The following is a 12,548-nucleotide window of genomic DNA, read 5'->3' as shown; positions in this document are numbered from 1 at the left end:
TTTTTTTTCTTTAAAAATAAAATCTTATAGCTGAACATGCTCCTGAATTTCTGCCTGATTAAGCCCCTCCTCACTTCTCTCCAAAGATTAATACTATTCTAAAATAGGCATGTGTCCATAAGATCCAGCAATCCCACTCCTGGGTATATACCCAGACAAAGCCACAATTCTAAAAGGTACATGCACCCAACGTTCATAGCAGCACCAGCTACAATACCCAGGACGTGGAAGCAATCTAAATATCCATCGACAGGTGAACAGATAACGAGGAGATGTGGTACATACATAGAATGGAATATCACTCAGCCATTAAAAAGAATGAAATAATGTATTTGCAGTAACATGGATGGACCTAGAGAAAAACAAATACCATATGATATCACTTAGATGTAGAATCTAAAATACTACACAAATGAACATATGTATGAAATGGAGACAGACTCACGGCATAAAGAACAGACTTGTGGTTGCCAAGGGAGAGGGGAGTAAAGGAGGGATGGCGTGGGAGCTTGGGATTACTGAATGGATAAATAACAAGGCCCAACTGTGGAGCACAGAGAACTATATTCAATATCCTGTGACAAACCATAATGGAAGAGAATATGTAAAAGAACACATATGTATAACTGAGTCACTTTGCTGCATAGCAGAAATTAAACACAATAGTGTAAGTCAACTATACTTCAACAAAATTTTTGAAGAAGTAGGCATGTGTCTCATTCATATCTTTTTATTTTTGCTACATGTTTTGTAACCACAAACAATATATAATATTTTCTCTGTTTAAAAAACATGTTCCAGTTCTTACTTTAGTAATCCTCGAAAAAAAAAAAAAAATTTTTCAAGAAAATTTAAATGGAGAATTCTAACCCTTACTTTTCCAAAGAAAAGTACACGCTTTTCCCTTGAAGGGATCTTACAGTCTTAAAGTGTGCAGGGTTTTTTTTTTTAAGTTACCATTTTACCTCTCTTCTGTAATGCCCTGAAACATAAAGTCAGCTTACGTTTCTCTGCCCTAAGACCTACTATGGCATTTATATTTAATGCACTGTGTTTTAATGCTTTAGCATTTCTCTGTCAATTTCATTAACATCCACACTGAGAAAGCTGCTGAGCAACAGAGTAGAATTCCAGAGGAACTCAGCCCATCAGGTCTGAAAACCATGCCACCAGGGTAATAAAACAATTAAGAGTGCCCGAAGGGGAAGATAGTCCTGACAATTCAAGTTAACCTTAAATGCCAATTAGGACTCCTACTTTCCTTGGACATGTCGTAGCTTCCATGCAAAGTTCAAAAATTTAGTTCTAGCCATTCCTAAAACTCGAATAGGCATATTTTTCAGATGGACTTTATAAGTTTTAAGATTTTAAAATCACTTAATGAAAACACTGCACAGGAGATATTTATTATTTACCTTCCATGCTCCATTCCACAAGAGAACCAGAGACATAATCATCACTACATAAACAGACGGCAATGGAATGATGAAGGAATAACGCTATTAGATAGCATCCCGGACTCAGTGGACGAGAACATGAGCTCACTTGGAAGCTTGGCGTGCTCTGGTCCATGGGGTCACAAAGAGCTGGACATGACTTAATGACTGAACAACAATGGAATTATAAGCCATTTCCATGAACTAAATGAATAAGCTAGTAATTTTTACGGGATGAGGAAGGTAACTCCAATACAAAACACTAAATTTTAGGCTGTTCACATATGAAACAAGATATGCTCTAAAAGTCCCTTTTTCAATACGTAGTTTAGAACTCTGGAATCATTTTCTCACAAAAATATCATTACACATAACAGTCAGCTTCCAGGAAAATCCACAAGAGACTAACCCATAGCATGGCAGGTGGTCACTGGAATTTCATTAGGTTGCTCAGCAGCCTTCTCAGCATCCAATGGCCAGGACTGTGGGTGCTGTAAGTTCTAGAAGCTCCAGGGAAACACGACTGGAGCAGGGAATGCACAGGAGGAGACTGCCTGATGGCCGGAAAACACAGCCAGGTAGATCCAGCAGTTGACACCGACATCTGTGGGCTATTTGTATTCAAGCACTGCTCATGCTAAAGAATGTCCCCAAACCAATCTCAACTATAACTCCTTCTCTAACTCCCTGTGAGTGATTCCACAGACACACCAGGCTGCATCTGGAAGAGCAATGCACTCAGAAGTCCTGGAGCCAGACAACAGAATTCTGTGGACCTCTTTTCCACCCAGTTTTAAATCAGTATCTTCAAAGGCCCTTTGTGCCCAAAATGATCAAAACAGATGATTATAGAATAAATATAAGAAAGGGTTTTTTCCTTTCTGTTTTTGAGCAGTTAATGTATACAGCTATGTTCAGAATTTTATACATGAATAAACACAGTTCAACAAGCACATAAATTAAAAATCTTCAATTTTATTGGAGAAAATAGATGAAAATTCAAATATGAGAAGAGGCATAGTGAATAAACCCAAGTGTCAAGATGGAAATACATTTTTTTTAAATGTGAGCAAACTGAATGAAATTAGAATCTTAACTTGTCAAAGGACATTTTTGTACAACAAAACAATTCTAAAATTTCTTTGAAAAAATTAAGAGGCATGAATAGCAGAAAAACTACCCAGATAAAAACAGAAATTATAGCATATTGTAATATAATATATAAGTATTCTAGGACTGATGATGAAGCTGAAACTCCAATACTTTGGCCACTTGATGCAAAGAGCTGACTCATTTGAAAAGACCCTGATGCTGGAAAGATTGAAGGCAAAAGGAAAAGGGGCAGCAGAGGATGAGATGGTTAGCTAGCACCCCCAACTCAATGAACATGCATCTGAGCAGACTCTGAGAGAGAGAAGAAGATAGGGAAGCCTGGCGTGCTGCAGTCCATGGGGTCACAAAGAGCTGGACACAGCTTAGCAACTGGGTAACAGCAGCAACATAACACAACAAGCATTCAGACTGTGTGATATAAGCACAAAAGAAGAAACACAAGAGTCCTGGAACAGAGTAGAGAGCCAAGAAACAGACATGACTTTTTATTTTTGGTAAACTAAGTTTCTTCATAAGGGAGGTGGTGGGAAGGTTTATGCTAATGGTATACCAATGTGGGGAAAAATTAAATTAGGTCTACACTTTATACACCAGTGAACCTCAGAAGCATGAGATATTTCAAAATGATTCCAGAGGTGCACTCATGCATTAACAAGGATACTGAAAACCAGTACAAGTTGCTCATAAAATTCTGTAACAGTCAACGCCGTCATCGTCACAAGGGCACCTCCCTCTGACCCAACTGAGGGAGACACAGCCAGCACAGAGGTCTCTGCACGACATGGAGACACATCCTCGCCTCTCATCATGACCCCTGCACCACCCCGCTGCCTGAAGCAACAGCAGCAGGACCCTCCCCCTGAGGTCCTGAGGCCCTGACAGAGGACAGCCAGGTGGTCTGGCTATGGTCCAGATCCAGTTACAGAATTCATTTGCGGGGTCATCTGTCAACTGGGTGCCCTCTAGTTAGCCCTGCTGTTCACATGCGGGCCTGTGTGTTCCCAGGCAGGGGCTGCCACTGAAGAGCCTTACACGGTGACGTTTTGTCTGCCAGCCAGTTATGGTGACTTCCTGAGCCCAGGGCAGAGACAGCTTCTCACCATGATTAACAGTGCTGCCTGGCAAGCAGTACTGCCCTTATTGCCAGGGCCATTGTCCTGGCTGCAAAAGAGCAGGGAATGCTGCTTTGGTGATGATCACCAGGCTCTCACTGCGTCCTCTGTTTGGGCTGGTCAACTACTCCTGCCTTCCTGGCCAGTTCCAGGGCACCAGCTGTCTTCCAAGCTCAATTAGCCTTGAAACTGAAAAATACTGAGAGTGAAAAGTGATGGAGACATCAATGGTTAGATGAATGGGTGGATGACTTGGAGATGGTCCATGGGCGGGTGCTCCATCAGCGGGTTTTAGAATGTCTCCAATAGACTCTATGTACTTCCTAAGAAAGCGTGATCACTTCGTCCATGCTCCATGTACTCTGCTTCTAAGATAACTCCTTGCAACTGATTTATTGTATAACTTCACTAACACCAATAAACTACATGCTTTCCAGACCCCATCCGTACAATTCCTATATCACAGATACATTATATTATGTAAGCATGAAAAACTAACTATAAAAACTATGTATAATATACCAAAAAGAGCTTAAGATATCATGTCGACGTCTTTCTTCCTCTCCTTCTTGCAAAGTTCAGTACGAAAGCAATTAGACAGGGCCGGACAAAGCAAGCATCAGACTGGGAAAGGAAGGCAGTTTCAGCGTGAGGTGAGGAAGCTGTGTCTGCCCCAGAAGGGCGAGGGCGCCGGTGGCCCAGCATGGGGCGTCACAGCCTGAGCAAGAAGAGAAGGGTCCTAGAATGAGGAGAGGGCAGAAGTGATGGGATGCCGGTTACATAACAGGAGTCCAATTCATCACCGTCAAAAAAGGGGCTACAAATAAGAAAAAGGAGAAAACTAGAAAGAATTCTATGGTACTGGGTTGGAATTAGAGGTATTGGGTATGAACTCCTGGTTAGAAATACAGGTACTGAAATACAGATATTTCAATGTATCAATATAAACAGATAGAGAAGTGTAGTTGTATATGTTATACACACATACATATTTTTCCTAACTCTGATGTGAGCAGCAATACTTCAATGAGCACATCTAGTGCCCAGATCTTGGTTTTTAAATCCCACTCTCCACTAAAAGGAAGCAGAACTGGCTGATTCCAGGAAAGTGAAAGATGAGCCTGGAATACCTCATTTGTCAGAAAGTACAGAACTAATCACAGACAATGGGGACAAACCAAAAGAACACAAAAAACAATTTGAAAGAATTCCCACTGGCCAAATCCAGGACAATTTGGGCATCAAAATAAGCAATAATAGAAAATGACCAAACTCATCAATAAAATAGCAACACATATAACTTTACTGATTTAAATAAATGAACAAATAAATAGCAATAAAAGAAAGCTCTTTCTTACAGTAAAAAGCCAACTGATAAGTGTACAAAGAAGAAAATCACCACATGGCAGCCATCGGAATAACAATTAAATCAGACCACCTCCCCTCCTCAAAAAAACCCAACTGATTCAAAACCAGAGGGCGCAAGTAGGGCACAGAACAGAATATTTACGATTCTGAAGTACCTTCCTGATATCCTTATTAACTAGAAAGGGGGGAAGATTAACTTTACAGTGAAGAAGCCTAGCATCCTGCTCCTTAATTAAATGATCAACATGAATACCCTCAGTGACGCGACAAAGAGAAATCAGGTAACAAGACGTGAGAAAAGTGCAGCATCATTCCCCTGACGTTCCTGTCAAAAAATGGTAGTAGTCAAATCACAAGGAACCATCAGATAAATTCTACATTTATGCAGGACAGCCCACAGCGTATCTGACCTGCAGTTTTCAAAACTGCCAGAGTCATAAAAGTCAAGGAAAGACCAAGGAACACGTCCAGACTGAAGGAGACGAGAGAGACGTGGCAACAGAGTAACGGACACTGTTGGGACAAACAGCCAAGCTCAAAGGGTGTCTGAAGTCAGGCGGTGGGGACGCACCTGTTCCTTCCTCTGTTTGGACGGCTGCCTTGGAATTATGTACAAGACCACCACTGCTTGAAGGAAACACACTGAAGTACTCAGGGACCCTGAGCAATTAACTCTCAAATGTCCTGAAAAAGTCCTTGCAAACTTTCTGTAATACAGAAATTACTTCAAAATTAAAAAAAGATTTTATACAAGATCCTGTGTGTTATAGTTACAATTGGTCATAAAAAGAATATAAATAAGGTAATAAAATTATTAAAAGAAGCAATCGTGTTAAGGACTTGCACTTGAAGGGCACTTTTTTTAACTTAATAAATTCCTTTAAAGTCATTAGTTTCATCGCAGCAGTAACTTTTAAGCCACAACACAGAAGTTTAACTCAACAAGACAATGGGCATTTTATAAAGAAATACTCCAGCAAAACAGAGAAGAGTCTGATGAAGCCAACAGTCTCCATCCTTTTTATACCTGAACAGTAATTAGTCCTAGGATGCACACGTTCCCCTTACCTAACCAACTTGTTTTTAAGAAAACACATGTACAAAGATTGAGAACCAAAAGCCAATACCTTGATTGAGGTGTGTGGCCTCCGTGATCTGAACGCCGTTCACAGAGCACTGGGACCCACTCAGGGGGATCAGAGTCACCGTCCCCCCAACATTCTCAAAGATGCAGTGCTCACTCTCCAAGTCGAGGCCGTGAAGAACTGAGACGGGAAAACAAAGGAAGAAAATATGTACATTGGTACCTGGTGCAATGATTCCCAACCTTCCTTTATTTTCTCAGTTTGAACTGTGAGGGGAACACTTATGTTTAGTGAGAAAACTGAACTCAGGAGTTCACAGCATCAACTGACAGAACAAGCTTTTGCATGTCACTCAGTGGGTCTGGATCTCACCTGAAACAAAGGATTTCACCTTCAGGGAAAAAACAGCTGAGTAATGTGACTTAGCTGATTACCACTGACAGGCTTTGCTCGAGTCTAAATAACTTCCTCCTCCAGTACCCGAAGGTCCCAGTAAAATGGAAGGGACAGATGGCCCCATGGTTCAAAGACTTACTGTGACCTCCACTCTTACCGGCACTGCATTCCAGGAGCACAGACCAAAGGTGAAAGGTGAACGTGGGAGGGCATGAATCTTGGGAGGCCCAAGAAGTCTCCAGAAATCCTGAGGTGAACTTGACCTCCACAGACCTCTCAGAGCGTGTGGCTGCCAAGGGCTACCTACTCCCACCCAACCACCCTCCTGGTGACACGTGGCCAGGCACAGACACAAACCCCGGTCACACAAACCTACACAATTTCAGGCGCAGTTCCTGGCCAGCTGCTCAGAAGCACAAACCAAACAGCTTCCACTATGCTCCACAGACCTGCACTGTGAACAGAACTTTTCTGTTCACAGAAAACACGTGTGCTGGGCACTCAGCATCACGTACAGCAAACCCTAAGGTCAACACATAACTTGTCAACACATAACTTAACGGTGAGAAGAAGAGGCCTGATGCCTAGTTTCACCCAGAGACTTCCAGGAATTGGTTCCCAGCTCTCCCAAGTTCACGATAAACGGTAAATACGTGTAGACTTGATTAACAGCTTACACTGGGCAAGAAAGCAAGTTCACTGCCAGCATTTCTAAAAGCCAGCTGAAAAGATACAATTCTTCCCCTGCCAATCCCCACCTTGCCCCCTCCACCACACACACACACAGTCCACCATCACCACATGCACGCTCCAATTTACTCTATAAAGCCTGGCAAGACCTCACCGGGCTCAGGGGTTAAAGCACCGGTTAGCCAGGTACCTCACAGAGACTGTGGGAAAAGCCAGGAAGTGCTGCTCTCTGTGTGTGAACGCTGGGCATGTGTGTACCCTGCTTTCTGTCCTTGCCTGTGTGCGAAGAATTTCCCGTTAAAGGATCTTATATCTTTTATCTGTACCTGTTAGGATATCTCCACTGCAACAAGAGCCGAGTGGTGTAAAGAAAGCCCACTTGAAAGATGTGGCTGAGGACAGAAAGCCTGTGGGGCATGGGGAGAGGATTCGCAGCTCCATTCTATTCACTAAACTAAGTGTTCGGTGTTGGTCATTTGAGCTGAGTTCAAAATTATGGAAATACACATTCTGATCAATGCTGCATTTGAAATGTTTTCTTTTTTATAATTACTTCAAAGTCAGTCATTCAAAAGCAAGTTCATTAAATGATTTCTTAAAAACCACTGGGGAGAGGAAGCTGATAAAGTTTCTCACCGATATCTTGTTCTGTTGAAGCATCTTCTCTGCCGACATGTGTCTGACCTTCCTAGGAAGAAAAGCCAAGCAAAATTTATTAGTAAGAACATGAAGAATGGTCTCTCCTCCATCTTTCATGGAAGCCCCAGAAACCTGCTGACAGGTGGGCAAGTTCTGGCCCAGGCAGAGTCCCCTGAGGCTCTGTAGCCACAGCACGTGGTATCTGGAAAAGGACACAGGACTCCTGAGGCTCAGGGCTCGGCAAGGCTGGCCTCCTGTTTCAGCACCAGTAACCTGCCCATGACTGCAATCCCATGGCTGTTCCCAATCGCTTCTAACAAGTCTCTCCTCCAGCAGCCAGGGGTTTCTTTGTGTCTAAACATACGGTTTAGGGGAGCCCACAAAACACAGTATGATACTCTTCCCATTGTAAGTCATGGATCAGAGAAAAGATACTGAAGTCAAGGTTACAGAGCCCACCGCTGATGCAGATAAGGAAATTCTTATCTCATGAAAGGGCTACTCTGGGAGCAGGCCCAATCACGTAGGTGGGACCTGGTGGTTCAAGAATCTGCCTGCAACAGAGGGGGCCCTGGTTTGACCCCTGGGTCAGGAAGATCCACTGGAGAAGGAAATGGCAACCCACTCCAGTATTCTTGCCTGAAAAATCCCATGGACAGAGGAGCCCGGTGGGCTACAGTCCAAGGGGTCATAAAGAGTCGGACATGACTGAGTGACTTTCAGACAAAACTTCATAATTAACCTGAGGGACCGGAAAACTGTACATACAAGCAATCGCAGTTTCGGTGCTGGTAGCTTTTCTTCCTAAGTCTGTCTTTTTGTTCCTTACCTCCCTCTTACTGGTTCTACAAATTAGAAGGCAAAGGGAATGGATCTTCATTTAGTTTTAGGATGACATAAAACAGGAATTTCTAATGCCAGAGAATCCCAATGAACTGCTGAAAATCCCTAAAGAGCTCAAGGATTTGTTGCACATTCTTTACCGTCACAGCGTGTTCATGGACATGGAGTATTACACTAAACCTTGCCAGTGTCTGAGAAAAAGCTGAAACCAAACTGAGGACGTTCCAGGTAAGCAGTTCCTACCTTCAAGTGATACAGGATCATGCCAGTGCTCAGAAGGTCGTCATAGATGCCGATCAGATGGGGCAGCTCGGAGTCCAAAACAACCCCAATCCCTTCCTTCCTTAGGGCCAGAGTCTGTTCCTGGAATTAGGAGGGAAAGAAAAGGAACAGGTTACTTTGGGAAAAGAGAACTTCCTGTTTGGTGCTTGTTAGACTTAACACAGGTTTCTCCACTGGGTCAGAAAAGAATCCACCTGCAGTATAAGAGCTGAAGGAGACAGGGGTTCGACCCTGGGTGGGGATGATCCCCTAGAGAAAGCAACGGCAACCCATTCCAGTATTCTTTTTTTTTTTCCCACTCTGGTATTCTTGCCTAGGAAATCCCGTGGACAGAGGAGCCCGGCAGGCTATAGTCCACAGGGTCGCAAAGAGTCAGACTGACTGAGCACAAGCATGAGCACGGAAGTGTTAAAAATGAGCGATGCTTTTATCGCTCACGAAAAAAACTGCAAGAAAAAAGGATCATAAACTTCGTGCTGAAATCCTGGCATATGGTGGGCAAAGCGAGCTTGGAACAAATAAAAAGCTCAATATAAAATGAATTACATTTATTGCCAGATAAAGATTCATATACATATGTTATAAATGCACATACACACACTCACACGAAGCTAAGCTCAAATCTTGCCTTCCTGAGCAAGGGGTCTGGGACCAGTTGACTACAAGGTAATCTTTCCCCCACTCTTCAGAACCTTTACTTCACTTAATTTCTAGATGTCTCCTGATTCGTTGGTTCTTCTTGCCGGTGACTAGGGTCCATCTCTGCGTGCCTATGACAGCAACCCCTTCCTGTGCATTATCTACCACGGACCAGAGGCAGCTAACCCTCGGTGTCTGCACCACCTTCTACCCACTGACCACCCCCACCTGCAGGGCTCCCACCAAGCACCGCCACCACCTCCCTTGGCCCTGCATTGCCCTCCAGCTACCACCACCTTCTCTGTGCCCCTTCAGAGGAAACCACCTCCAAAGACTTCCCTACTTGTGGTCCTCCACTTCCTCCCTCTGGCACTCTCCAGTTTCATGGAGTCTTTGATCCCAGGGACTCGACAGTCTCCTGAATTTACTAAAAATCTACACAGTCATCCCTGTATATCCTAGAGGGGGTTGGTTCCAGGACCTCCTCATATACCAAGATCCAAGGATGCTCATGTCCCTTATATAAAAACACATGATTTGCATATATTCTACACACATCCTCCCTTATACTTTTAAGTCATCTTTAGACTATTTATAATACCTAATACAATGTAAATGCTACGCCAGTCATTGCAAACATAGTGAAAATGCTATGCACATATTTGCTGGAGCAAGGCAAGTTCAAGTTTTATCTTGGGGAACTATCTGAAGTTTTTTTCCCCAAAACATTTTCCATCAGTGGTAGGCTGAATCCATGGATGCAGAATCTACAGACACAGAGAGCTCAACTGCATGCTAACGATGCTCAAATCTCAAATTAAGGGAAAGGAAGGAAGACCTCTCCCTTAAAACTCCACCCTCGTGTACAAATCCCCCTGCCTCGATATACCTTTGGCAACGCCAAGCAGGCAGCTCAAACTTAACACCTCGAAAGCTCAATCCTTGATTCCCACTGCCTGCCACACCTGCAAACCAGCCCTTCTCGGTAAATGCCAATCTTCTTTACAGTTGCTTGGACCAAAAACTAGGCTGTCCTTTACTGTTTACAACAGCCAAGATGTGGAAGCAACTGAATGTCCATTGACAGGGGAATGGATTATGGAGATGTGAGACATATATCATGGACTATTCATCAGTCATTAAGAAGAATGAAATCGTGCCATTTGCAGCAACATGGATGGATCTGCTGCTGCTGCTGCTAAGTCACTTCAGTCGTGTCTGACCCTGTGGGACCCCATAGACGGCAGCCCACCAGGCTCCCCTGTCCCTGGGATTCTCCAGGCAATGGATTGGGTTGCCATTTCCTTCTCCAATGGATGGATCTAGAAAATACTATATTAAGTAAAGTGAGCCAGACTGAGAAGGAGCAATATCATATGACATCCCTTATATGCAGAATCTAAAAAGAGAAGATACAAATGAACTTATTTATAAAACAAAGATTCACAGACTTAGAGAACAAGCTTATGGTTGCCAGGGAGAAGGATAGGGAGAAGGGACAGTTAGGGAGTAACTAACTGCACATACACTACACACTGCTGTATTTGAAATGGATAACCAATAAGGACCTGCTGCATAGCACATGGGACACTGCTCAGTGCTTTGTGGCAGCCTGGATGGGAGGGGAGTTTGAGGGATACGTGTGTATGTATGGCTGAGTCCCTCTGTTGTTCACGTGAAACTAACACAACATTGTTAATCAGCTATACTCCAATATAAAACAAAAAGTTAAAAAAAAAAAAAAAAAGTTGTCCTTTGCACATGTCTTTCTCTAAACCCTTCAACACTCATTACTGACTCTAGCTTCAAAATATGCACCCAATCTAACAACAAACCACAGCACCACACTGCTTCCTGGCCCCAAGCACCAGCACCTCCAGCAAGATGGCCACAGTAATCCTGGCTGCTCCAGCCTGTGCCCAAGCCAGGGGCCACGCTCTCCTCTGCAGCCAGAGGGATGTCAGGGCTTGCCCCTCCTCTGCAAGGGTCAATTGTGTGGCCTCCTTTGCTCTGTCACAGCCAAAATCTTTGCAAGGTTCTACAGAGCTCTGTGTGCCCTCACCGCTCCCTGACCTCCTGCCACTCGCCCCCAGCACCCTCCTCTCTGCAAACCCCAGCTTCTTGCTGCTCTCCAAACCTGCTCCCACCTCAGGGGTTCCTAAGGGGGTTCCCTTCTGCTTTTGTGGCCACTGTTTCCTCTGTTCTTGTCTACTCTTCCCCTTCCCCGACTAGGTTTCCCGACCCTGGTAGCCTGACATTTTGAACCAGATGGTTCTCTGCATGCAGGGCCGCTCTGTTCACTGCAGGATCCTTAGGCTTGTCCCTGGCCTCTGCCCTCCATATGCCAGTGAGACACATCCCTCCCCCAAGGCTGAGATGTCCCCAGACACAGAGAAATGTTCCCTGGGGAATGAAATCTGCCTCAGGAGAGAAGGCCTGCCTTCAATGCACACAAAACGTGGCCCTCACTTCCACAGGGCTCTGCCCCAAAGCCTCCTTCCCCACCACCCCATACAAGACCGCAGTCACCAATGTCTCTTACCCTGAGTTGTTTCTCTCTTAGCAGTTACCACTCTCTGCACGTTATAGAAGAGCTTATCCCTTGTCTCCCGACTAGAATATAACCCAAAGCCTAATTTCACATCTGATACAGAGATGCTGCTCAATGAGGATCTGTCAAATGAGTGAGTGAGTGGGCAGACACTCAGAGTTCAGAGAAATGCAGGCAGGAAGGTCTTGGGGATGAGACTGGGAGGCCCATCTACCCTGAGATAGCAGACTGGAAACCCAGCCTTATGGGCACAGGTGGAAAGCAGACAAACCCCAGCAAAGTGAAGGTGGAAATACCAGCCTGAAGGCTGGGCTGGGCTGATGAGGCTGCGCCCATCCCAGAGCGCAACATCAGGCTCAGTGACCACAGGCCGACGGAAGCCGTGGAGGAGGCA

At 44.3% G+C, this 12,548-nt stretch overlaps 1 protein-coding gene across 3 annotated transcripts in view; it reads right to left on the bottom strand.

Moving 5' to 3' along the window:
• The window catches only part of KIF16B (kinesin family member 16B), a 307,139-nt gene that overhangs the window by 145,893 nt on the left and 148,698 nt on the right, over window positions 1-12,548 (bottom strand). For all 3 annotated transcript variants that reach the window (XM_027560267.1, XM_027560268.1, XM_027560269.1), the window contains exons 13-15: window positions 8,926-9,045; window positions 7,837-7,888; window positions 6,157-6,294 (exon numbers count right to left, since the gene is read on the bottom strand). In XM_027560267.1, coding sequence (XP_027416068.1) covers window positions 6,157-6,294; window positions 7,837-7,888; window positions 8,926-9,045 — 310 coding nt within the window. The remainder of the gene's footprint in view (window positions 1-6,156; window positions 6,295-7,836; window positions 7,889-8,925; window positions 9,046-12,548) is intronic.

Source organism: Bos indicus x Bos taurus, chromosome 13 (genome assembly GCF_003369695.1).
Source record: "Bos indicus x Bos taurus breed Angus x Brahman F1 hybrid chromosome 13, Bos_hybrid_MaternalHap_v2.0, whole genome shotgun sequence".
Classification (NCBI taxonomy): Eukaryota; Metazoa; Chordata; class Mammalia; order Artiodactyla; family Bovidae; genus Bos; species Bos indicus x Bos taurus.
Note: the sequence above shows the minus strand (reverse complement) of the source record. Positions and strands in the feature narration are given on the sequence as shown.